This window comes from Gopherus flavomarginatus, chromosome 16 (genome assembly GCF_025201925.1).
Source record: "Gopherus flavomarginatus isolate rGopFla2 chromosome 16, rGopFla2.mat.asm, whole genome shotgun sequence".
Classification (NCBI taxonomy): domain Eukaryota; kingdom Metazoa; phylum Chordata; order Testudines; family Testudinidae; genus Gopherus; species Gopherus flavomarginatus.
This window is the reverse complement of record NC_066632.1, coordinates 23,543,486-23,570,543: the sequence shown is the minus strand read 5'-3', so window position 1 is coordinate 23,570,543 and position 27,058 is coordinate 23,543,486. Positions and strand designations below refer to the sequence as shown.

At 46.0% G+C, this 27,058-nt stretch overlaps 1 protein-coding gene across 2 annotated transcripts in view; it reads left to right on the top strand.

Moving 5' to 3' along the window:
• The first annotated feature begins 1,184 nt into the window (after positions 1 to 1,184).
• Positions 1,185 to 27,058, top strand: part of SLC4A8 (solute carrier family 4 member 8) — a 78,228-nt gene continuing 52,354 nt past the window's right edge. Inside the window, exons 1-2 of one of the 2 annotated variants that reach the window (XM_050925330.1) lie at positions 1,185 to 1,270; positions 25,840 to 25,921. In XM_050925330.1, coding sequence (XP_050781287.1) covers positions 1,223 to 1,270; positions 25,840 to 25,921 — 130 coding nt within the window. In that variant the 5' untranslated portion in view covers positions 1,185 to 1,222. Of the gene's footprint in view, positions 1,271 to 18,682; positions 18,775 to 25,839; positions 25,922 to 27,058 lie in introns of those variants that run through there. The other variant, XM_050925331.1, reaches the window with a different exon arrangement.

The window sequence follows — 27,058 nt, the reverse complement described above, 5'->3', positions numbered from 1 at the left end:
CCTCGCCCTCCACTCCTCTCTCTTCCTTGATTTGCCATTGCCTCCTTATACTTCCATTAGCCCCTTCCTCATCCCTCTCCTGCTTATCCCTCCTCCACAACCTCTCTATCTTCTCTACTCCCCTTCCCCTGTACCTTTGTCTCTACTCTCCATCCCCTGCATTCCCACCTCTTTTCAACTCTGCCCTGTACCATCTCCCCCATACCCTCTGCCCTTTATCCCCAACCCCCACATACTCTCCTCTTGTACCTCCACCCCCTGTAACCTCACCTCTTCCTTCCCCTGTATCCCTCCCTCTGCAAACCCACCTGTCGCCTCCCCCATACTGCCCACCTGTCCCCTCTCCTTGCACCTCCCAGCTCCGGGATCCTTCTGTGCCCCCTCCCCTACAACCCCACCTCTCCCCTCCCCCCCACAACCCCTCTCTCTCCCCTTCCCTGTACCCCCTCCCCCTGAAACCCCACCTCTCCCCAATTCATACTCCCCACCTGTCCCCTCCCCTTTCATCTCCCACCTCTGCGCTTCCTGTGTCCCCTTCCTGCATCCCCACCTCTCCCCTCCTCCCTGCAACTCCCAGCGCTCCCCTTCCCTGTACCCCCTCCCCGAAACCCCACCTCTCCCCTAACCCATACTCCCCACCTGTCCCCTCCCCTTGCACCTCCCACCTCCACGCTCCCCCTGTGCCCCCTCCCTGCATCCCCATCTCTCCCCTCCCCCTGCAACCCCCGGCGCTCCCCTTCCCTGTATCCCCTCCCCCGAAACCCCACCTCTCCCCCAACCCATACTCCCCACCTGTCCCCTCTCCTTTCCTCTCCCACCTCTGCGCTTCCCGTGTCCTCTCCCTGTATCCCCATCTCTCCCCTCCCCCTGCAACCTCCATCTCTCCCCTTCCCTGTACCCCCTCCCCCTGAAACCCCACCTCTCCCCAACCCATACTCCCCACCTGTCCCCTCCCCTTTCATCTCCCACCTCCACGCTCCCCCTGTGCCCCCTCCCTGCATCCCCATCTCTCCCCTCCCCCTGCCGCCTCCTCCCCTCCTGGTACCCCTCCTCTCCATCCCCGCTACCCCGGGCCGGGCCGGGATTGGCTGCCAGGCTGCGGGGAGCCGGGGGGAGGCAGCGGCCGCCGGTGGCTCGGTAGCGGGGAGCCGCCCGCCCCGCAGGCGGTGGGGGCGGGGCTGGTGCAGCGGAGCTCGGCGCGGCGGAGCCGCCTGCCCCAGCCATGCCCGCGGGGAGCAACGAGCCGGACGGCATCGTCCTGAGCTACCAGGTACCGGGCCCGGGATGGGCGGGGGGATGCTCGGTGCCCGGCGCCAGGGGCTGAGCCCAGCTTGCGAGCCGAGCCGGGGAGCTGCGGCGGCTGCTCACTGCGGCAGAGCCATTTCCTAGCGCTGGATGGAGGGAAGGGGGGTCTGACTCCGGAGTGAGGAGCATGCGGGGTGCGTGTGTGTGTGTGTGTCTGACTTCGGAGTGAAGGGCTTGCCAGGGGTTGGGGGTCTGACTCCGGAGTGGGTGGATTGCAGGAGGGGGGGAGTCTGACTCCGGAGTGAGGGGCTTGCGGGGCGGGTGGACTCCGGAATGGGTGGTTTGTGGGGACGGGGTCTGACTCCGGAGTGTGGGAGTTTGCGGGGGGGGGTCTGACTTCCAAATGGGTGGCTTGTAGGAGGAGGGGGTGCGGGGGCGGGTAAGGGGAGACACAATCCCCACCGCTCCCGTCCCGGCACGCACCCCCCTCCCCCCATTGCACGGAGCTGTCCAGGTACGCTCACCTTGCGGGGGTGGGGGATATACACAGCTACTGCTCCCGGGGGGGCGTTAAAAGGAGACCAAATTCCCCCCTCCCTTTTCTGCCACCCCCCTCTGCAGACAGCTGTCCAGATGCACTTATCTTGGGGGGCGGGGGGTTACATAGCTTGAAATGGATTCCACTATAGACAGGGTTTACAGTTTAACTCACTGGCTCTCATCAGCACCCCCATTATACACATTGTTCCAGCCCCCCGACCCCTCCTCGCCTCTCCCTGCCTGCAGGGAGCTGTCCAGATGCGCTCACCTTGGAGGAAGGGGATAGACACAGTTACTCCCCCTGGGAAATAAGGGGAAACCAAATTCCTCCCTCCCCTCCCTGCCCCCATCTGCAGGGAGCTGTCCACAAATCCTTCCTCCCCTCCCTGCCCACAGCCCACCCCTTCCCTACTGCACAGAGCTCTCCAGATACTCTCACCTTGAGGGGGGGGTTGGGGGGGGGGATAAGCAGCTACTGCTCCTGGTTGAAAAGGGAGACTAATTTCCCCCTTTCCTTTTGCAGAGAGCTGTCCCGATGCAAACATGGGGGGGGGGGGAATTGCATAGCTACTGCCCCCGGGAGAAAAGGGAGACTGAATCCCACTCCTCCTCTTCCTCCTGTCCCCATGCAGAGAGCGGTCCAGATGCCCTCACCTTGGGAGGGAGGGTTACTGCCCCTCAGAGGTAAGGGGAGAGCAGTTCCCCCTCTCCCCCTCAGAGAGCTGAGAACTGTTCAAACTCACTTACCTCTGGGAGTGGGGCCAATGCACAGACAATGCCCCAGGGGAATCCGAGGGGCCCTGTCCTACCCCCAGCAGCATAGAACTGTCCGGACACACAGACCTTTGGGGTGAGGGAAAACAGCCACGGCCACTGAGGTATATTCCCCCCCCCCACTCCTTTGAGGCAGCCGAGTGGAATCCAAACACTCACCAGTTGGCACCTGGCTTCCTTTTGTAACTAAACAGGTGGCTTTATGTGCAGCGGCTGAGTTTTTGGGAGCCATACGGGTCAATGCTGAATGAGCTTCCACAATACAAAGCGGCAGTCTGGTATGGACAACAGGCCGAAGGATTGCCAGCAGCAGGCTCAGTGTCAGCTGGGAGTGGTGTGTGGGGGCAGGGGACTCAGACTCCCTGAAACTGCAATTTACTATAACAATTGAAAGATCACTGCTGTCTTATTTCTCTCTTGCACAATGTGTGTGCGTGTGCACATGCGTGAGGGAGGATGGAGGAAGAGAGAATGGGAGATGTAGATTTGCAATAAGCTTCTCCCACCCCCCCAGCCCCGTATCTTAATGATATTAGAGGTGGGATTTTCAATGCAGTTTAGGGGAGTTTGGCACCTAATTCCCACCAGATTTTTCTATTAGTTATCAGGTTTTTAGTGATGTATATTGAAGGGGTGGGAACATAGTGGCTGTTGGCGTTATAATAACGACTCAATATCATTGTGATGTTTTGTCTTACCGTAGCACCCAAAGGCCCCAGATCACTAGGCGACGTACCAATGCATAGTAAGAAGCAAACCCTGCCCCGTAGAACTTGCAGCCTGAACAGACAAACAGTGAGAGGGGAAACAGAAGCACGGATAGGTGAACTGATCTGGTCAAGGTCACACGGAGGCTGAGCCAGCAAATACAAGCTAGTTCTTCTGAGCCCCGGTGTTGTTGCTTAGTCCTGTGACTGTGCTGACACCATCGTTCACCATGTCCCACCCAGGGTAAAACGGAGGATGCAGGAAAGTAGGAAAAACTGTAAGGGTAGTGTAGGGGTGGAACTGGTTCTCGAGGAAGGTTGTGGAATCCCCATCACTGGAGCTTTTTAAGGACTGGTGGACAAACACCTGTCAAGGATGGTCCAGATATACTGGTCCTTTATCAGCATGGGGGATGGATGTGATGACCTGAAGTCGATTCCAGCACTTCATATCTATGATTCTATCCCTCACAATGTATAATAAAGTGACAATTTTTAATGTGCAAGCCACTGTGTTTGTGGGCCTCTGGTCACCTTAACACACATCAGCTGAAGTCTTGACTTACCTCTGCAAAGGCGATAAAAGGCAGATAAAAATTCCAGCGCAGGAGCAGACGGGAAAACCTCGAACAAACCATACTGTCCTACAAATGCAAAAACGAAAGAGGTAACCAAATGGCCGCTTGCCTCACCCTTAAAAGGCAGAGAAGCATCCTTCAGCTTGCAGTATTTTGTACTTCAGCACGAACTGTTCATCCATTGCGTTTGCTTGGGTTACACACAATAAGTGATATTTACCCCTATGCAAAGTAACAAGGAGGCTGTTTTCCTTTTCCCTTTCCCAAGCTAGGGATTTAGCCCTGGTTATAGTAGTTTCAGTTATAATTGTCCTGTTTGCCTCCCCCCATTACAATTATCTGTGAATCAGCTACATTTTTCACATCTTGTGACTGGTTTCCCCCCAACTCTCCGTGAGTATCAGAAAAGTAACCTACGGCCATTTGGTAGGCCAGGCACACGGTACCGAGGACAGAATTGGAGGGTGGGACAGGGACTGGTTTTAAACTACTTTTGCACTCCCCAATCCTGGGGTCTGCCTGGCTCAACCGTCCCTTCCAGTAGTTGTGGCCCATGGGGTGCAGAGATCATTTTTAGCCATGTTTATTACAGTATCACCTAGGGCAGTGGTCCTCAACCATGTTTGTCTGGATGAGCCATGGAGGACCGTGGCAGTGGACAAGAATCTGCTGAAATGCTGCCGACAAGTGGTGTCATCCAGAGGTGTCGCCGCCGAATTTCAGCGGCATTTCAGCGGATGCTCGTCCGCCGGCCAGTATGCGGGTGCACTTAGACACCCCAGCGGGCACCATGGTGCCCGCAGCCACCGTGTTGGGGATCCCTGACCTAGGGGCAGTCTGAAAACAGGGGCTCCATTGTGTTAGGTGCTGTACTAACCCACAGTAGTAGACAATCCCTACCCCAAATACCTCTCTGCCCATGCCCCCTTTCCTCTGGGAATGTCTCATGAATGGGATGAAGAGGCTGCTGAGCATGCTAAGTTGGTTCTGTACCACCTGGAGATATTTGCCTATGCAAGGAGAGCCAAATCTTTGCCTCTGCTTTGTGCTGAAGCGCCAAACACGGCCCTTAATTTCATCAACTGGCATTAAAGCGGGGAAGTGGTCCAGGGGTTAGCAGAATAAACAGGTAGCAGATAGATTAGCAAGGGAAGACATCTATGGTTAGTGAAAACAATCAAATAAAGAAATAAATAAAGCAGGAATAAGGAAATGACACTCAGTTCCAACATGTTTGTCTTTTTTTTTTTTTGGTTGATTGTAACCCCATTGTCCAACATCTTTCCATACCCCTTGGTCTCATCAACGGCTGAATTCATTAGTATCAATAGTGGACTGTGTATTGTGGTAGACCCAGGCCAGTTGGGAACAGCAGTGTAGTCGAAGGGAGATACGCTGGCCACTAGCTAAGCAGTTTTCTGTTCCCTGAGTGACCAGAGCAGGGGCTGCTGCAGGCTAATGAGAACACCTGACTCCAATTAACCTGCTAAGAGTCTGGTGAGGCTGTTAAGCACCTGACTCTAATTAAGGCCCCTCTGATGCTATAAAAGGGCTCACTCCAGTCAGCCCAGTGGAGCCAGAGGAGAGGAAATGCATGCAAGGAACTGGGAGCAAGAGGTGTGCAAGAAGCGGAGAGTGAGTAGGCACACTGCTGGAGGACTGAGAAGTACAAGTGTTATCAGACGTCAGGAGGAAGGTCCGGTGGTGAGGATAAAGGTGTTGGGAGGAGGCCTTGGGGAAGTAGCCCAAGGAGTTGTAGCTGTCGTGCAACTGTACCAGGAGGCACTCTAGACAGCTGCAGTCCACAGGGCCCTGGGCTGGAACCTGGAGTCGAGGAGAGGCCTGGGTTCCTCCCAAACCTCCCAACTCCTGATCAAACACAGGAGGAATTGACCTGGACTGTGGCTTCTACCAGAGGGGAAGGTCTCTGGGCTGTTTCCCGACCCACAGGGTGAATTTGTGAGGCGAGCCAATCCGCCAATAAGCGCAGGACCCACCAAGGTAGAGGAGAACTTTGTCACAGTATGTTGAAAATAAAATACAGAGACCCTTAAAGCGACGAACAGTCCCCATTCTGGAGGCTCTTATTGTATCTCATCATTTCTCACTTGGATGTCTATTATACATCATCACTGCCTGAAGATGTGATTTTTGCTTGAAAGGTCTAAGAAGGACCTTACAGCTGGCCCCAGTTCAACTTTCAAACAGGCTGGCTTGCAAGATATTTTTATAGCTCCTAGGATGATACTCTTGACAATTTGATCCTGTACCTTTTTAAGTGGTATCTACTCATGGGATTCCAAAAATGCCATTAGGAGGCCAAAGCGCAGCATAAAGAACACATTAGTCCTGGTTAATAGTGACAATAATGCGATGGGCTCCGAATTGTGTCATCCACTTGGACAGCACCACATGTGGTTTAAGTCTGGTACTTTGCAGTCTGCCCTGAGTGATGGGCAGTGTGGAGTTGCAGTGCCCCAGGAAGGGACTGAATCGTGACCCTCTTCCTGGTGCAGTTTACTTCCCCCTGTTTGCCAGCTCAGCGGCAGTGGCTAGTGCGCTGGAGGGGAGAGAGCCAAAGTTTGCCTGCTTCCCATTCACTGTGCATGAGGGTGAATCGCAGTGCAGTGGCAGCTGCTCTTCCGGAGCCCAGTATACTGTGATATGCAATCGTGGCAGATCATGCAACAGAGTAGGGTGTCACCTTATGCCTCCTTGCTCCTCTGTAGAGTCTGGCTCACTTTTAGGTAGAAATGAGCAGTAAATGGCTTTTCTGTTGTGCAACATTTGTCAAGGTTTGCAAAAATTTGCCTGTCTCTCATCAGGTGTGACAGGGTCAGGCCAGATGGCTACAGGAGAGTGATCCACTGCTAAAGGACCTCCCCCCAGCCTAAGGGGAGGATCCAAATAATTACGTGGGACAACCAATGAAAAAAACAGGATCGGGAGTGAGGTCATAGGGCTAAACGAAGGGATCCTGATGGGGATACCAAGCTGAGAACCCTGGACAGCGCCCACTGCTCCTAGAAGGCGTCAAGGGAGCCAGCGGACGCTGCCCAGAGGAACTCTGCCTGGATGCGTGAACGGACGGAGGAATGGAAATAGGCCCCACAGTCGCAGGAAATCCCATCAGCCAACCTCCTCTCCCTGGTTTTGCAGATGGCTAGTTTGGCCAGGGCCAAGAAGAGGCTGATAAGGAGATCCCGCGACTTTGTGGGGCAACGGATGGGGAGTGCATAGATAAACAGGTGAGGGGAAAAGTGCAACCAAAAATGCAATAAGAGATCCAAGAGGAGCCGGAATAGGGGCTGGGAGCAAGAGGCACAAGGAGCTGAGAGTGAGAGGCTGTGCTGCTGGAGGATTGAAGAGTACAAGTGTTATCACACACCAGGAGGAAGGTCCTGTGGTGAGGATAAAGAAGGTGTTTGGAGGAGGCTATGGGGAAGTAGCCCATGGAGTTGTAGCTGTCGCGCAGCTGTACCAGGAGGCACTCTAGACAGCTGCAATCCACAGGGCCCTGGGCTGGAACCCGGAGTCGAAGGCGGGCCTGGGTTCCCCCTAAACCTCCCAACTCCTGATCAGACACAGGAGGAGTTGATCTGGACTATGGGTTCCACCAGAAGGGAAGATCTCTGAAGTGAGCAAATCCGCCAATAAGCGCAGGACCCACCAAGGTAGAGGAGGAACTTTGTCACACAGGACAGAAAGTCGAAACCTTGAAAATTTTTGCAGACTGAAAATCTGGAAAAGAAAATTGCTTGGGTCCCTCAAACGATTTCATTTGGATCAGTTTGAAAGGGTTTATTTCAATGTCCACCATTCTGAATCCATTTTTTGGGGCTGTGATTAGTTTAAATTTCAGAGCCAAAAAAAGTCATTTTGAACCAGAAAACCGGAATGTTTTCCTTTGGAACATGCCGAAACAAAATGTCTTAACAATTTTGAAATGTATTTTTTCACGGTTTTTTTTCAGGCTGAAAAAATTAATCAGAAGTGGCCCTTTCACACCAAACCTTTTGGTTTTGACAAACTGGCACTGTCTGATTGGAAAAAAAGGTTGTGCTGAAAAATCACTGACCAGCTCTCGATGCCTGGGAGCAAGAATGATCAGGAATCAAGCAAACTGAGAGTCTAGAATAGAAGAGATAATGGATTAGAAAGGGAGGTTTGGATAAGTGTGGATTTGGACAGATGAGGATTACACTAAATTCTGCCCTTGCTGTAGAACTGGGGGTTGTGACCTCTCAGGGGGTGACAAGGTTTTTACTCGGTGGTCGCAAGCTGTAAGCCTCTACCCCAAACCCCACTTTTTTCCAGCATTTATAATAGTGTTATATATATATATATATATATATATATATATATATATATATATATATATATATATATATAATGTGTTTTTAATTTATAAGGGTGGGGTTGCACTCATAGGCTTGTTGTGTGAAAGGGGTCACCAATACAAAAGTTTGAGAACCACTGCTGTAGAGAGCACCTCTCTTCCAGGACCTCAAAAAAATCATCCCACTCAACTGGTTCACACATGTGTTAGTTGTATCTGAGGTGCTTACATGTCCCCATCACCCTAATAGTGTACAGTAGAACCTCAAGAGTTCTGAACACCAGAGTCACAAGCTGACCAGTCAACCACACACCTCATTTGGAACCGGAAGTATGCAATAATGCAGCAGCAGAGACGGAAAAAAAAAGAAAAAGAAAAGGCAAATGCAGCACAGTGCTGTGTTAAATGTAAACTACTACAAAAATAAAGGGAAAGCAGCAATTTTCTTCTGCATAGTAAAGTTTCAAACCTGCATTAAGTCAATGTTCAGTGCTAAACTTTAGAAAAGAACAACCTGAACATTTTGTTCAGAGTTACGGACAACCTCCATTCCCAGGGTGTTTGTAACTCTGAGGTTCTACTGTAGTACCTTGAACATTTAATGTCTATATCCTCACAACACTCCTAGGAGATAGTGAAGTACCTGTTATATACCAAATGAGTAACTGAGGGCTAAAGGACATGCCAAAGGTTTCTAGCAGAGTAGGGACTTGAACCTATGCTTCATAAGTTCTAGGCGAATATCCTAATCACAGGATCATTGCCCCCTGTGCTGGCATCCAGGGCTGACCAGAGGATTCGGGGGGCCTAGGGTCTTCGGTGGTGGGAGGTCCCCACTTTGGCAGTAATTCGGCAGCAGGGGGTCCTTCCGCTCCGGGACCTGCTGCCAAAGTGCCCTGAAGACCCGCAGCGGGGACCCCCTGCCGCCGAATTACCACCGAAGCGGGACCTCCGCCGAAGTGCCAGGTCTTCGGTGGTAAGTTGGCAGCGGGGGGAGCCTTCCGCCCCAGGGCAGAAGGACCCCCCCCGCTGCCGAAAACCTGGAGCAGAAACCGAGTGAAGGACCCTGCTCCAGCGCCCCCGAAAAACTCTCGTGGGGGCCCCTGCGGGGCCCGGGGCCTGGGGCAAATTGCCCCACTTGCCCTCCCCCGGGGAGGTCCTGCTGGCATCCATCCATCCTTGCTATACACCCTCAGTACCAGGTGTACCATGACTCAGGTATTAAAGGCCTCTAGCCCCTGGGAGATTCAAAATGAGCCCTCTGCCATTGTTGCCATTACACCAATGCAAACGCCTAACACAGAGGCATTGCAACAGTACAAACGGGACTGAAACTTACCCCAGTAAGTTTCACTGGGGAAAAAACTGATTTACACAGTTGCTGTGTATCTGTTATTATTATTTGTATTACTGTGGCGCCTGGGAGTTGGAGTCATGGACCAGGACCCCCTTGTGCTTGGCGCTGTACAAAGACAGAACAAAAGACATTCCCTGCCCAAAGAGCTTACAGTGTAGATATGAGTGAAGAGATCAACAGATGGATACAGACAGACAGAGGAGTACAAGGAAACAATGAGACAATATTGGTCAGCATATGATAGGCCGTGGTCACATCATACCGGAGCCCTATCTCCCAGAGCGAGTTCTACTAGTGTAGCTACACCAGAGCATGCAAGCAAGGAACCAAACACAAAACCACAATATAGACAGGGCTTCAGTTAGTGCAGCCTGAAGGCTTGCACAAAGCAGCCAGCCAGAACTGAGTAATAGGGGCCCAGGAGTCCTGACTCCCAATCCTCTTCTCTAACTTTGGGGCGTTCTTGAGAAATGCTAACTAAAGGTTGCAGATTATACACGGGAGAAAGAGGCGGATACATTAGCTCCCAGACCCGCATCAGCTCTTTCTGAGTCTTAGTATCTCTGAGGGCCATGATTAAGTAGGTGGTGAAACACTAGTTGGGCATTTAACTGGGCTGTGGATAACTGAGTGATTCCCCAGGAGTACAGTGGATCACCACATGCGAATACTGTACATGCTCACCCAGATTTTTCCTGTATCCTGTCCCACCTGTGTTATCTACTCCTTTGCATTCAGTGAGCAGGCACATCAGATCCAACCTACCGTCAGTACTGAATGCAGAAATGGATCACATTCTGAGATGTAAATCCTAAGCAGTGGCATTAAAAAGAAAGTGGTGCCGTGATTTTATAACATTGCATGTAAGAAAATAAAATCTAATTAGCAGCTGCTTCTGGCAGCATCAACAGCAGTGACATGATAGATTGCAACAGCCAGGGGGCGGGGACTGTCTTTTTGCTCTGTCTTTGTACATCGCCTGGCGCAATGGCATCCTGGTCCCTGATGGGGGCTCATAGGCACTATTGGAATACGCATAATCAGTAATAAAAATATTGACACAGGGACCATTGTATTGTGCAACCATATAGGAAGACAATGGGTCAAAATGAGAATTGGTTGAAATGTTTCCAATGAAACTGTTTTTTGGTGGAAAATTGGGTTTTGGACAAAACAATTTTTCAAGATTTGTTTTTTCTGCAGAAAAAAATGGACTTTTAATTGAAAAACTGAACATCCGAACTTCCCAAAATTTCAATTTGGAAATGCCATTATGGTGCCACATGGGAACTGTAGTCTGGGTGACTCATGCCCTCATTCTCCAGTATTGGCCAGGGCCCCCGGAGGAGACTACATTTCCCATAAAGAGACTGAGTTTAGAGGTCATGTGATGGGAGCATGTGACTCAGAACTAGGCATGCTGGGAGATATAAAGGGCAGCCTGAACTCAGTTGGCAGGTGAGGTCTGTAGGGAGTGGGTTGGTTCCTGTAGGAGGTAGAACTTGGTTTATCTTGAACTCCTTTGGTTTGGAGAAATGAAACTCACCCTTGAAGGAAAGGGTCTGAAAGCTTGCTTCTGTTGGGAATATTATTTGATGCACTGGCTGGTGGGTTGGCTCAGAGGCTTATCGTCGGTGCCTCGACTGCAGGTACCGTTTTAGAAAATGGAAAGAGCCTGTATCCAGCCAAGAAGGGGGTGTTGGCACTAGCAGCTGCATTGAAATGAGTTGGATTCTTGGTATTCTGTATAAGTGTTGTGGCTTTTTTTGAGAAAAGATCTCTCTTTTTCTCAATATTGGCTGTACCAAAACTCGAGTTAATATCTCTCCTATTAGCAGTTATTTATATTACTTTATTTCCCCCAATTAGTACTGGGGCTGTATTGTGCCAGGCCCTGTACAAACATAATAAGGGACAGTCCTTTGCCTGAATTCTTTTCTACACAGCTTCTTATATGACCACTGCAGTATCTAAGCACCCACCATTAGTACATTGAGTGGTGTAGCCTAGTGGCTGGAGACATAGACTAGATTGTAGGAGTCCTGGGTTCTGTTCCTGGCTCTACTGCCAGATGGGTACTTTCCCTTCCTCTGCCTTAGTTTCCCCATGTGTAAAATGAGTGTAATGATGCTGACCTTTGTAAAGTGCTTTCAGTACTACTGATAATGGGAAACTGAGGCACAGAGAAATAAAGTGACTTGCCCACAGTAGTGCAGCGGCGGAGCCAGGAAAGAAATTAGGCCTCTTGTGTACCTCATCTGTTGCTGTAATCCTTAAAATTCTGCCGCTTACTTGAGGTTTTTGAAAGCTTCCAGTAACACAGAAGATGGCCTGTGGGAATGGACAGTTGGAATATTGTCAGTTTACTTTATCTTTCCATGTGTTTTAGTGAGTGGGGCAGAATAGCCTATGTTCTTAGATTATAAATTGTTTGGAGCAGGACACTTTCCAGTGTCTGTATAGTGCCCAGCAGATCAGGATTGGGGACCTACTCCAGAGCATGACCATAATATCCTTATTCAATAACAATATTAATAGAATATCAGGGTTGGAAGAGACCTCAGGAGGTCATCTAGTCCAACCCACTGCTCAAAGAAGGACCAATCACCAACTAAATCATCCCAGCCAGGGCTTTGTCAAGCCTGACCTTAAAAACTTCTAAGGATGGAGATTCCACCACCTTTCTAGGTAACCCGTTCCAGTGCTTCACCACCCTCCTAGTGAAATAGTGTTTCTTAATATCCAACCTAGACCTCCCCCACTGCAACTTGAGACCGTTACTCCTTGTTCTGTCATCTGGTACCACTGAGAACAGCCTAGATCCATCCTCTTTGGAACCCCCTTTCAGGTAGTTGAAAGCAGCTATCAAATCCCCCCCCGCATTCTTCTCTTCTTCAGACTCAATATTCAGACATCACATCACGGTTGATGTTGGGAGAGATTTCTGGGTAAACTCTTTCCTTATTTGATTGATCCTGCTCTTTCTTCCTTTTCCCTGAAAGCTTTTGATGTTGTATAAGCGAGAGAAGTGGTTCCATCCCCCACAGATGGCCAAGCTGGAATATCAATTACATCTTCTCTAATGGTTTCTTTGCTTTCTTCTCTGCCTGTTGATTGCCGAAGTTACCCCTGTGAAGAAGCAAGTCAGGCTGTCGTTCAAGTCAGTTTCATGTGTCCACATGGGTATATTGTTTAATTTAAGGTTATACATTATGTTGTCCATTCTGTTAGAAAAGACTGAGTAGATCTGCTTGCGTAACTGGCCTCCTGGGCAAAAGGAGATGTCTGATGAAGAAAAGCTGTGCATACCAGTCGGCAGTTCAGGCAACTCTGGCCTTGCAAGGCAGGTTGGAAAAGGTCATTCCAACAGGGAACAGCAGTCAGCCATTGTGCTCCTCTGAGCCTGCTGCGGCATGGCAACTGGACTGTGCAACAAGGATATCCAAAGATTATAGCAGTTTTATAGTAGATAGACAAGCTATGCTGCAGCAGTGAGCATCCAAAGGTATTGCAACATGGTGCCTGGGAGAGAAGCCTCATTTTTAATTTGATTAGCCATAACGGTTGAGGCTCAGCATTTTTCTGCATCTAGTGCACTGTGTTGCAAATGACTGGCTAGAATGGGCAATGTTTTCAAAAGCGAGTGTCTGAAATTAGGCTCCGAAATTCGTACATGGGCACCTAGATAAAAACAGCCTGATTTTCAGAGGTGTGGAGCATCGGCAAACTCCATGGACTTCGGCTGGATTTGTGGGTGCCGAGAACTTTTGAAAATCAGGCTGCTTGTATTTAGATGCCCAGCTATGAATTCAGAAGCCTTACTTAGGCACTCCTGGGTGAAAAATTTTGGCTAGCGTCTTATGAAACCAACATAAAGTTGCTTAAAGAGTTAATAGGATCAGCTGCACTCTGGTATTTTCCAAAGGTTTAGCAAGTTTAATATTCTGTTTTATGGAAACTTTAGTATCAAACGTTTATTTTAGGGAATCAGAAGGATGACAAACTTGTGAAAGCAGCAGGCACAGAGCCAAAAAGCAAAAAAAAATCCATTCTGTTTGGATAATAGCAAATTCCCTGGCTGACTGCTATTCAAAGACCAACTTACATTGCTCTAGGAATCAAGGCTTCAAGTCCTGGACGCCCGCTGAGGGAGTCTGAATTCTCAGCCATACAGCCTGAGAGAGAATTACACAAACTGAAGATATCCAAGGGAGATCAAGGGAAGATGACAAAAACTGTTTGCATCTGTCAGGAAGTGGAGGCAGGATAATAGATTTCTGAATAGGCTGTGTGGTTGCAAAGGTTATAATATTGCAGCTTTATTAGATTGCTGAATTCCTCAATATAATAACCAGTCATAGCCTAGTCAAAAGTCTGCTCAGGAGAGAGTGCACCCACTTTTAGGGCTATGTTTTTTTTAATGGCCTCTAAGTTTGATGCATGCAGTCACTTAATATTATTTATTGTTTGTATTAGAGTACCACCTGGAAGCCCTGAGATCAGAATCCCATTATACCAAGCACCATACATCCACACAGCAAGAGACTGTCCTTTTTCTGCAGAACTTAGACAAGACAGACAAAGGGTGGGAGGGGAAACGGGGTGATCTCCCCTACATCACACAGCAGGTCATCAGCAGAGTTGGGAACAGAGTCAACATCTCCTGGCTTCCAGTCCAGTGCACTGTCCAATGGACCACCTTGACTCTCTAATCCACCCTCCTCTCCAGGAGTGTGACCCTTTTTTTTTTTTTTTTTTTTTTGGCAAATTATAGCCATACCCTTCAGTCATGGAAGTGGGCCCCAATCCTGCTATATTCTGTGGTTGCTTCCCTTAGCTAATATCACCTCCATCTTAATCTGGACTAAACCAGATACTCAACAAGACACTAGGGTAGCATGGGTGGGACATTGTCAAGGTTAGATAAAGGACAGAGAACTGCATAGTGACAAGTGACAGTAGAACATTGTGAAATGCTGAGACAAGAGACCCTTCAAGGCAGATGAAAATATGCCCATTGCTGCCCCCTGGGATTTCTCCTGGAGGCAAGCAGAGTCTCATCTACACCTTCCAGAGTTTGCAGTTGAAGCTATGCTACCTTATGTCCAATAGTAGCCAAGGCAGCTGCTAAGTCTTTTTAAAAAAAAATCAATGTGGATCTCTGATTCTAGTACATTGCTAAGAATAAATCACTAGCCAGTGTCTTCTCTGTATCAGACATCCAGCACTATATACCAAGGTGACTGGGAACCTAGAACTTAGATTTCCAGATATAAAACCAGACTGACAGTGACCAAGGAATCTAATATACTTATCTAGCCTCCATTACTGTAGTATCTGAGCATCTCACAATCTTTAATGTATTTATCCTAACACGCTGCTTGCATCCAGTTTCGATTCAGTCCTCTTTTATTAGCTTCCTATTGATAAAGAGGATGATTTATTGAGTTCCTCTCAGATCTGGGAAAGCCTGAGGTCACTCAGGAGAAAGTCCCTGTTTAGCCCAGCTTTATTGTATCTGGAATAATGCATACACATTTCCCTTCGTCTGCCAGGATTCTTTCTGAGAATTGCCTATTGTACCTCCAGGCACTTTGTGAAAGCGATTGCATTGATTTTTAAAAGCTGTAGCTCATAGGAAAGTATTTATAGTAGGAGAGAGAAATATGTTCCAAACGGCAGCCGTCTTTCATAGCAAATTTTATGCAACTAAGCATCACCACAACCCGATCTTCATTTTAAAGTCAGGATTAAAATCTTACATTAAAATAATTATTTCCAGGTCTTACTAATGATTATAAGTGATTGGAAAATGTTTCCCCTCCAGCTTCCCTTGAAAATTTTGATTCAAAGCTAAAAAATATGTCGTCAGAACTTTTGGCAGAAAATTATGACTTTTTGTTGAAACCAACCTAACCCCCCAAATGTTTCAAAATGGCCATCTGAATGCATCTGAAGAAGTGGGTTTTTTTACCCACAAAAGCTTATGCCCAAATAAATCTGTTAGTCTTTAAAGTGCCACCGGATTCCTCGTTGTTTTTGTGGTTACAGACTAACACGGCTATCCCCTGATACTTGTCAAAATGGCCAGTGTCCCAATGAAAAACTGATTTTTTTTGAGGAAAGCAGACACTTTATGCAAAACTGTTTGTTTAGCTGAAAACCCAATTTCCCATCAAAAAAAGTTGATGGAAAATTTTCAACCAGCCCTAGTAATCTCGCCTTAATTTATTGTTAAATTATTTTAACCATCTTATTGCAATTGTTCAGTATTTATGATGCTAGAACTTTTTGCCCGGCTTGAATAATGAGTGTAAACTGGCCTGTTTCCCTTTCTGTTTATAAGAGAGCTGATCCAATATCAGAATTTCCGTCTCATGGGAAATTCTGGTGCTTCAAAATTTTTCATCCCAAACCAGGGCAAAAAGTCATAATAATAACGCTGTTGTATGAAAAACTCTATTTAGGTGCCTAGACGGGATTTGTCTTCTTTTGGAAATCTAGCTCCAATTGTGGGGCCCTACGTGATTACATTTAGGCTCCTAAATTTGAAAAAGTTGGTGTGGTATATTTGAAGACTGTGCTGGGATTGTAGGCTGTCACTTTACTGTGTAAGGGCTTTCCTGATCCTGCTTGCATGGTGAGGGGCTCTGAAGGGAAGTAAGCATGCATCAGAGTCAGTTCTGCAGACTCTAGCTAGAGTAAGGTGTGTTGCGTTGTCTCTCTCTTGCCTGCCTGGTCTATGTTTGTGGATTCTTGTGTGTTATCAGTCTGAATTCTAAGGAAATCATGTTTATGTTGCAACCTTCCAACAAGAGATTTTCATATTTTTATCTAACTTGTTTGTGTGTATGCCGTGAAACATAACAGTTGACCATAATACTTTATCTCTCTTTATTACTTCTTGCAGACTGCCTCCTCCATTTCTTCTGTTGTTTGCTTTTGCGGTTTTATTGTCCAATAATAAGAAGGCAGCTGGGTTCTGAGACTGAATTGTGACCTGATTTTAATTGATTAGACCTTGGTGTCATTTTCATGTACCAGGTCATTTTACACCAAGTGTCACATTTCCTTTAAAGCTGGGCAGTTAATCTTGGTTCTGAGTAGGAGTAAGCCAGTCCATTACAAGGAATGAATTTGCAGCATATAACTAATTAGCCATGCTTTAAAAAAAAAAAGTAGTTTGTCACTTGTGAGAGGCAGGTGATGAGCACAGTATAAATAAGTGATTGGATTATCCCTATATATGCCAGGTTCATATTCCACTGGGGTTCTGTGGAAGCTATTGCATCTCCAGCACAGTGCATGCTGGGAAATTCAGTGAAGTAGGAAGCATCATTCTGACTTCAGGAAATCTGAAAAGAAAGGATGGATTTGAAATAGAGATGGGTGAAACTCAGAATTTCTGTTCCACGGGAAATTCTGACATTTAGAAATTTTTCTTTTTGTCCTGAATCAAAAAAATTGAAATTTCAAATTTTCCCTTTGAAATGAAAATTTAGAAAAATGTCATTTTGGAAGTATTGAAACAACCTTCTTGGAACATTTCATTTGGATAGAGGGTGAAGTATTTCATTTGGACTTTATCAATTCAATCTCATATCATATACAGTAAATAAAATATTATATGTAATATGATGCACAAAATGAAATACTTTGACTGTATGTGACAGAATGGTAGCTGTAGTACCCTAGTCACTTAGGGAGTTGCTAACAGAGATGATTGCAGACAATTAACCGGTTATGTGGAGATTGTTGATACTTGGGGGGCAATGATTGGGCTCATGGGTGATTAGCTCAGTAAGGGAAGCTATATAATTGGCGAACAGGAAGTAAGGCGGAAGAGCAGAGAGAGCTAGATGTGGTAGAGAAAGTTGGGTGGAAGACTTTTCTTGACACATGCCTGTACTGTGTTCTGCAATCTTGAGACTCTAAAGATTAAAGATCCACATGAGGAAAAGAAATGGACTGTGTCTGTTGTGAGTGCGACAACCCAGAGGGGCCAGGCAGCCTGGCACACTGGTTAGTGGAGACACTGTATCAAAATGAACCACTTCAACCTTATCGAAACCGAACGGTTTGATCATTTTTGGTTGAAAATGTTAACGAAATCGAGATGTTCATGCAAAATATTTTGATTTTTGTCAGATCAGCACTTTCCGACAGAAAACTGTTCTATCAGAATTTTTGTTGATCACTTCTTTCTTTAAATGTATCTGTGCTGAATGTGCCTCTTACCCCTGGCACGCTGGGGCCTTTAACGCTTATTCTAAACTTTCTGCTATGTGCCGTAGTGGACAATGCCATTTATGGCTCCCTGGTTTTTAGAACAGATCTGTGCCTCCAGGATAATTAGAGCAGCCTGGTGGTTGTTCTGATCTATACCAGTTCAGGATGGGTGGAGTGCTATATGCTCTGGCCATGCCCCCAACATCTTCCTCCCTGCATGCGACGCAAGTTCTTTGGTAGGTCCACAAGTTTGCGGCTTTATTTTTCAGTCTTACGTTTGATTGAAAACTTTCAGTCAAGACTATCCCTTAGCCCAGACGCCTTTCTACAGGCTGACCCTACGCAAAAGCTCATGTCATAGGAACCAAGTTCAAGAAGCCTATTTATCAAAGATCTTTTAAACTAAATGGAAAGAAAAACTCCCTTGAATTTTGTAGTGGTGATGGCCCTGCTTGCTCCGAAGGATATAGCATCCATGTAAATGCCAGCTGGGACTGACCCAGTCCACAGATCTCTCTGATTCAGGTGCAATATCTTTTAAAAACCGCATAGAACCTTTCTGCCTGTGATGCGTATTTTCAGAAGCCAGTAGAATCAACCCCCACTTGCTGTTGGTATGTGCCGCGCTGTCCCGTTTGTCATCAGAGCTGAGAGTCATATGCCTCTTAGGGGTTACCAGATGGACTAACTAGAGTAGTATTTAAGTGACCATTGTCTCCCCCCCACCCTTTGGCTCAAAGACTAGGATTGAAGTATTTCAGGGCTAATCAAGTTTTAAGTTGACTTCTTTTTTCTTTTTTAATCAAAAGCTATTGCTGTAAAGTTTCTCTCTATCCCTGTGGCTTGAATGGAGCATGCGGCAAACTTGGGGTTGAATTCAGCGCTATCTGTGGTGAATTTGGTCCTAAATCTGATCTGGACACTGGATTAGATAAGAAAGGTATTGACTAACTTCGCAGCCTGGTGGCAGACTTGAAAACCACCATGACATCGGAGAAACTGCAGGTAATAGATGCTTGGGCTGCTGCTAAAAAGAATGGGGATTTAAAAAAGAATAAGGATAATAATAAAATATAAAAAAACAGTGGCAAACCTCATTATCACTCTCGGAAGTGAAATGCGCTAGGTTCTCAGCAGGAGTGGGGAAGAAAGAGAGAGGTGTTGCATTGGAAGCAAAATGTCTGAGAACATTTCAAAGGGATATAGACAGGAGTGGGTGTTAGGAGAATAGAAAAACGAAAGGGTGCTGCAGTTTAGTACAGCAAAGGGGATGTTAAAAGAATAAGGACCAATGAAAGTATGCAGTTAGTTTGTGCGGCTAGAATCGTGAATATGAATATCCTGAATAGAGGATGTACTAGACAGGTGTGTGTCTGACAGCTGCTAGAAAGCAGAGGCTCGCTGAGAATAATAAAGGGGGTACATTTATGTGCGGGTTCTGACATTTCCAGGTCCCAGTCTCTGATTCAGGTCAGGCTTATGCACCTTCATAACTCTAATATGATAAGATTCAGTGTCGACAAACTTCGGTTGCAGTTGAGTGGCTTTGCCACCTAGAAAAGGTGTAGCGTCCTGACCAAACTTCCCCCTTTAGGGCATGCTCAGTAGGAGACTATGGAAAGAACTGTGTAGGTTTCTTGCCATTCCCTGGGATTTCTCCAGGGGAGCAGGTGATTAGGTCCTTTGTTACTGCTGGAGAAATGTTACATGTGCCTCAGCTTTCCTCTGCTGCCCCATGGGAACTCAGAACTCCTGTTCTCGCTTCAGTACCCTGCTGCTACTGCTTCTCAGAGTGGGGTGGAGGCTACAAAAACACTTCCCTGCTCATGATGGTTATTCCTGCACTGTAGGTAACTTTCTCCCCTCTAGCTATGACTCTACCCTTCAAGACTGTCCTTGACTGATCAGGAATATTGGCTTTTGTATTTTGGCAATAGCCGTCGGTTAGGGCTGGTAACTTTTCCAAATGGGATTTACCTCCTAGGGAATCTTGGAATTTTTCTCTTTATGGGAATTTAGACCCAGACCCTCAAAGGTATTTAGGCTTCTAATTACCATAGAAATCGGTTACAGATCTGGGCCAAAGTGCTGGTGAAAGGAGCCAGGAGTGACAGCCCTGTCAGATGAAATGTCTCTACTTATCCAACTGGGTGCTTATATTCTCCCAGTCACAAGGGCTTATCAGGGCTTGGGCCCCTCTCAAGAGTCTAATCTGTGCCCTTTAGAATCAGCTGAGAAGCTCCTGTTGACTTCAGCAGTGCAGTAGGATCAGACCCTAAAAGGGGCAGGGAGGAGATAGAGCCAGGGGCCATCTGATGGAGCTGGTTGGGCTGCAGAGTGAGCAGAAGATGAGCCATGTTATGTGGTGGGGATGGTGTGCACAACAGCTGGTCTCCCACTTACTCAAGTCTGGGCATTAATGGTAGAATCTGGCCCAAAGTTTGGAACAGGATCAGGTTGTTTATACTGCAGCTGTCCCCGGGGTATAAGCATTAGGGGGCCTCAAAATGACAGCTCCTGACTCGCTTCGTGCTAAAGCTCTAGTCTGGGTTTCCCATTTGTTCTGTTCCTCATGTGCTAGATTTTAAAACAATAATCGCAGAGACCTAGTGCCTGATCTGCGGTGTCGGAGAAATCCAAGCAGGGCCTTGTGAACACACTCTGCCGTTGTTGCTGGTGGGAAGTTATCACTGTGTCTTGAAGAATCCCTGGAGAGTTTATATTTTTATCACTGTTCCGTTTTCTCAGCTACGACTCATCAATCAGTAGGGTGGAAAAGAAATGACAAAATTGCAGCCAAAGCGCTTATGCTCTGCAGCTTTCTGTCTATCTCTGTGAGCTGTTGCAGAATTTAAACTCAAGCTGATCTTTCTCGTTACTTAGCCCAGGTCCAAGCTAGAAAAGCTTTGTTGGTATAGCTATACCAGCAAAGCCTGCTAGTGCAGACTTAGCTTAACTCTCCTCTGCCGTGATACCCACAAAAACACCTGACAATTATTAGACTGGTGGTGTGCTATATGGACCAAAGCACTTTTATGCTGGTATAACTGCATCTACAGTAAGACTTTTGCCGGTATAGAAATGTGGCAACCTCCCTACCCCGAACCAAAAGACCTACCCACTCACAAATCACACCCTTGTTGACATTACTTACCAGCAAAAATTTCTAGTGTAGATCTGGCTTTAGATTCACACTCACTTACCAATGTTTTACGCATCACCTCTGAATTTCACACATTTAGTCTACCTCAGTATAATGGGGTCCAAACTGATCTAAGTTACACATGGAAGGGGTTGGAAAAAAGTGCGAATTATATCCAGTTAGATTCCCTTTGACTCACCTCTGAGTTGGCCCCAAGTCAATATTTGCCAACAGCTACCACACTGTAGATTCCTACATTACCAGTTTCCTCTTAGAACTGAGAAAGTAAATACATATATTGACCCTGTGGTATAAGGTGGCAAATATTGATTTTTAAATGGCAACCACTGTTGTTTTAACTCCCAGAAATAGTGTTTTTTTTTTAATTAGCAAATATAGGGCAAAGGGTTCACCAAAGCTACACGATGCAGCGTTCATGCAGACTATTTTAGCAGCCTAAGTGGCTGTTGCACTGTATCTGCTTCGTTAGTTAAGTTGCACTGGATTCATAAAAGGGTGCAATGCATTGAGGTGTGATGTGCAGGTCACTGTAGTATTTCCATGATCGGCTGATGTGTAGTGTATGTCACATGGATTATTTCATCCACTTTATGCTTTCAAAGCTGGCATGTTTTGGTCAGCATGCAATAGACATCCCTGAATATGTGTTTCTGTTACCCCCCTGATACTTGAATATGTGGGTGATGTAACTGAACGGGCTACATAAACGTGATATCCACAGTCTTGAGCACAGTAAGCCTCTCTCACCTTGCATCTTCCCAAATGCTAGCTCAGGCAGGAATACAAAGGGCAGGCAATGCCACTGAAAGGCCTTCTATGAAAAACAATCTGCGCTGAAGAGTTTAAATTTGCATTACATATAGTTTTTCAGCAGTGGTATGGAGCTACTGCTTTTATTTGCTGCCTTTAAGAAGGGCCAGATAAGACACATGCTAATCAGGATCTGTATGATGTCTCAGAAATAAAGCCGCTTACTGTCTAGGGTGGTTCCATGCCTGTCTGAAACCTTGCCAGAGGCAATCTGGGTGACTGTTGCTAAGAAGGGACAGACAGAGGCAGAGATAGTTACAGGAGTAATCAGGAAATGGAAAGCCAACAGGTCTTGTAATAATAAGCCTGCTGCTAGGTAACGTTAATTAATTCTGCAGAATAGGACCAATTTGCTTTCTTGCAACAAAGTAGTAACAAGTTTACTCTGAAATTGGAACTTGTGGGGCTACAAAGCATTAATTCTCGTTCCCGGACTGGAACCACCTCTGATATTTCAGCTGTTTCCTTTTATTTTTAGTCGCCATAGCTAGGATTCTCCTAGGAATTAATGTTGCTTATTTACAAGCAACATTGCTCGTTTGAAATAATAATGCAAAAGAGAAACAAACAACCCCCCCAACACCACCAACGCTGACGATTCCAATTTAACGTCTTTTTCTGTGGAGTTCTAATTCTCTTTTTAATGAAACTCTGGCACGTTCAAAACATCAACATGACTCGGGGCCCTGTTAATATGCCAAATTTAAGCATAACGTGTTAGCCTCCATTTTGACTGGGTTTGAACTGGAGACCTCCTGAACTTAAAAAAGCATCAGCTATTATAACTTGAGCTAAAGCTAGGGCTATTGCAGGCTTATATGCTCTGTGGATCAGACACAGAAGGGAGCCTGTAACACACGATCACCACTGGGTTACAATAGCCCCTCTGTTCTCAGGTAATGCCCCAGACAGCACAGCTCTTGCTTACCTTATAATACAGAGCTATACCTAGCTCATAGAGCTGGAAGGGACCCTTGAAAGGTCATTGAATCTAGTCCCCTACCTTCACTAGTAGGACCAAGTGCTGATTTTGGCCAAGATCCTCAAATAGCCTTTTCAAGGATTGAACTCACAACCCTGGGTTTAGTAAGCTAAAGCTCAAACCACTGAACTATCCTTCCCTCTGTCACACCCTCTCTGTTCAGCTGTTTGCTTCTGGATCTCTCAATCCTCCCCTCTTCTCCTTCTTGTTAATACGGTTGCATCCAGAGGCCCTAACCAAGATTTAGGCCCCATTGTGCTAGTCCAGTAAGGGACCATCCTTGCCCCAAAGAGCTTGTGGTCTAAGGATCTGGCGAGGATTTTTATGGTAAAAAGTTGAATTGTTCCAGCTGCCTGTCACTTGTTAGATGTTGCAAATCTGTTTGGGGCACCACACGCAAGTTGCAGGAGTCTCTAGACTTTGTTCTTTCCAAGGGTCCCAATTACAGAGTGTATTTTGTAACAGAATCCATGCATGCCCAGTGTGCTGCACCTGCATGTCCAGACTGGACTGGGAGAATGTGCTCCCCTATCTTCTGATAGAGAGTGAAATGCAGCAAACATCAGCCAGACTGGCCGGTTCAGAGCTGAGTGATTTGTTTGCCGCTGCCAGTTTTAAAGGGCTAGCCACCCAGAAAGGCATGCAGGAAAAAAATTCCAATTCAGGGATAAAAGGGTGGAGGAGTGTGGTGGGAGTGTGTGAAAATGAAAGGAGCTGCTTCTGTGTATCCCTTTGGAAGCAGATGGAGGTGTTAATTACTTCTCCATTTACAAGGTAGTGCACTATGGATGTTGACATAACATACGCTTTTAAATCAAGCTAAGTGTTCTTGTTTGATTCGAGCCAATTAATATGTATAAGCAGCGTTCATTGTAGTTTTCCTGCTTCCATAAAGCAGCATTACCAACTCTTGCAATTGTATTGATTTTCAATATTTTTTCTTAAAGCTTCAGCTCCTGGAACCATGTGATTATGTGAAAATCTCAGCTCTTTTTTAAAAAATTGAGCCAAGAACTTGTAAACATAAACCCTAAAAACGCAAGAACACCAGAAGGCAGCTATGAAAGATCCTCAATGTCTTGTAAGCTAAGGGAATTCGACAAATTCTGAAACAAATGCAAAATAAAGAGTGAGCACTATTGCACCACAGAGTCTTTCTTTGCTCTTTACAGGTGAAAAGGTTTTGCTTTTCTTCTGGGAAATTCTGTTTACAGCAGGTTTTTACTCCATGCGTTTGCACAAGTGACCTTCCTAGAGAGAAAAAATAAGGATACTGTGGTGTATTTTTTCCCTGTTGAAAGAGTCTTAACTATCAATAGCAGAAATGTATCATGAAGAGAGGGACAAAACATTATCAAGTTTTTCCAGAAGGCGCTGGTGTTAAGCCACAACTGCAGCATAGGTCTGAAATGCAGACGGTCTTTGCTTCTTTGGTCAGAAGGGGATAACCCCGTTCCGCCACACTGATGATAGGGAGAAGCAAGAAGGACTCTTGTGTGTACTTACCGGTTGCTGCTAAGCTTCAGTTCTGTAGCTTGTCTCCTGTGATATTGAGAAATAAACCTTTTCTCTGGCCTGAATCATTTTGGGAATTACTGCATGTGTAACCCGCTGGTCAGTGTGTGTCGTGTCCCCTTCTGTGTGTTTTTTGTTTGTTTGTTTGTTTGTTTTTACCAATATGGTCCTAGTGTGGACACAGTTATATCAATTTAAAGGTGCTTTATACCAGCATAATTTATTCCCCTTCCCCTGTGGGAATAAACTATACCAGTATAAGCTCACTCATACCGGTATGCCTGCTTCCACACTAGAGGAGCTTTATTGCTTTAACTATACGGTATAGTTAAAGTGGTACAACTTTTGTGTATAGACAAGGCTTGAGGTTGGGTTAAAAATCATGAGCTTTACCCCTTCGCCTCCAAAGGATTGGGATCAATTTATTTATCTTGTGTTTTTCTTAACTTTTAGGGTACAATTGCCTCCCATTTTTGAGCTTTTCTTTGTAACTATAAGGGCTTTTAAAAAAAGAAAGCTGTGATTGCATGGGAATCTCATGACTCCGGTCGCTAGGACAGGGGTCGGCAACCTTTCAGAAGTGGTGGGCCGAGTCTTCATTTATTCACTCTAATTTAAGGTTTCGCGTACCAGTAATACATTTTTAGAAGGTCTCTTTCTATAAGTCTATAATATAGAACTAAACTATTGTTGTATGTAAAATAAATAAGGTTTTTAAAATGTTTAAGAAGCTTCATTTAAAATTAAATTAAAATGCAGAGCCCCCCCAACCAGTGGCCAGGACCTGGGCAGTGTGAGTGCCACTGAAAATCAGCTTGTGTGCCGCCTTCGGCACGCGTGCCATAGGTTGCCTACCCCTGCGCTAGGGCTTTAAGAAAACCACCAAATATCTCAAGACTCGCAACAAAATCATGAGAGTTGACAATAATGCGATCCGTTATGTTGTTGATATTTAAATAACAGCCTTTCACTGAGCTCCTTGCTTCTTCAAGATTTCTGCTGGTCCCAGTCAGGACTGGGGTTGCATTGTGTTAGGTGCTGTACAAACACATACGAAGACACGTGGTTGAAGTTTTACCAGTGTGAGCAGAGTTAGGCCAACACTGCTTTTGAGAATCACCTGCTGTGCTCCTAAGTGGACCTGTGCCAATAGTGGATCTTTTGATGCATTGGCAATTCTGAAAAATTAAAAAAAAAAGAAAGAAAGATTTGGGGTTGAACTGAAAACAAAATGTTGGGTAAGATAAAAGTTGAAAAAATCATTTTGGATGGAACAAAATGTTTCGTTTCTAATTTGAGCCTTTTTTAAATGTTTCAGTTGTAAAAAAAAAAAAAGAAAGGACATTTTGAAATGGAAATACTTTGATTTTTTTGGAATTTTCTTTTTTTTAGTTTTCGACTGAATTTTTTTTTGCAGAATTGCCATGTATTCATGAAATGTTTCGATGTCGCCAAATCTGCATTTTTCACCCACAAAGAATTTTGGTTGATAAATAGTACCCCGCTCTCCTCCTAAGTCACTTTGAAAATCTTGTGCACAGTGAGTAAAATAGGAAATTGCTTCTATCTAGTTGCCCATTTTTGTTTTGTTTTTAAACAGAGAGTCGACGAAGAGGCGGTGGTGGATCAAGGTGGGACCAGTAATGTCGTTAATATTCATTATGAGAAAGAAGAGCTGGAAGGTAAGGTCAAAGGCTGCAGCTGATAACTATATTTTTCAGTTTTTCTAGTACATCATTAACGTCTAGCTAGATGGAACCTGGAGTAAATGTACTTCTTGGCTAATAAAGTTCCAGATCAGATAAATGATTGGCCATAACACAACTTCCATCAGTCTCTTTGCGATTGGATTGCCCACCCATTAGCGCCGTGACTTACACTCCTTACACACCTGGGGCCTGGTGTTCCATGGTGCAGTTGTTTACACCAGTGCAAAGCGAGGTGTAAATTGTTGCCGTTCGGGCTTGGCAGCATCTTACACTCACTGTCGTGAATGGCAGCACAAGGACAGAACAACAGAGAATCAGGCCCTTTGGATACAGCTGAACTTTGCATTGCTCATTCAGCAGGGTTACATTTTTGTATGAGTTGGAAGACAAAATGCACAAAGAGCCACTGCCTGGGCTGTAAAAGAGTCTCATTCCCATCGGTCGGGCCGTGCAAAGGGGTGTTAGTGTACATGAGACTCCTGCTCATTAACTGGCCTCGTGCTAAAGAGAAGCAGTGGGACTTGAGAGCAGATCTGGGCAATATGTGTATAGTCCGTGATTTGTCATTTGACAAACTGAGCCCTGTTTTTGTTGGCCAGTTATCCATGAATAAAATGTGTCCTTCTCACAACCTGTTCAGACGTGGTGTGCAAACCCTGCCGGGGAACCTTCTGCTGAGACGCTCCCAAAGGAAAGCAACAAATAGGAACCCAGTTAGTTTACCCAGAAATTAGCTGACCCAATGCTGAGCAGTTCCTGTTTGCATGGAATGCCACATTGTATCGGACAGTCCGTTAATTGCTGTGAGTTTTTGACTGTGATGATTATTTTGGTCGTGCGTAGGGATCAACTGAGCATGCGGGCCCATTGTGTTAAGTCCTATACGAGCTTAGAGCAATGGACGGAGGTGCAGAGACCTGCTAAAGAGAGGAGAAAAGGGTATAAGAGCATGTCTACACTTAAAACACTGCCTCAGTGAAAACGTTAGTATGCAGATGGAAGAGCTTCTCCCGTCAGCGTAGCTAATCCACCTCCGTGACATGGCTCTGTCTACACTGTGGGTTAGGTTGGTACAATTGCGTCATTCAGGGGCACGGATTTTTCACACCC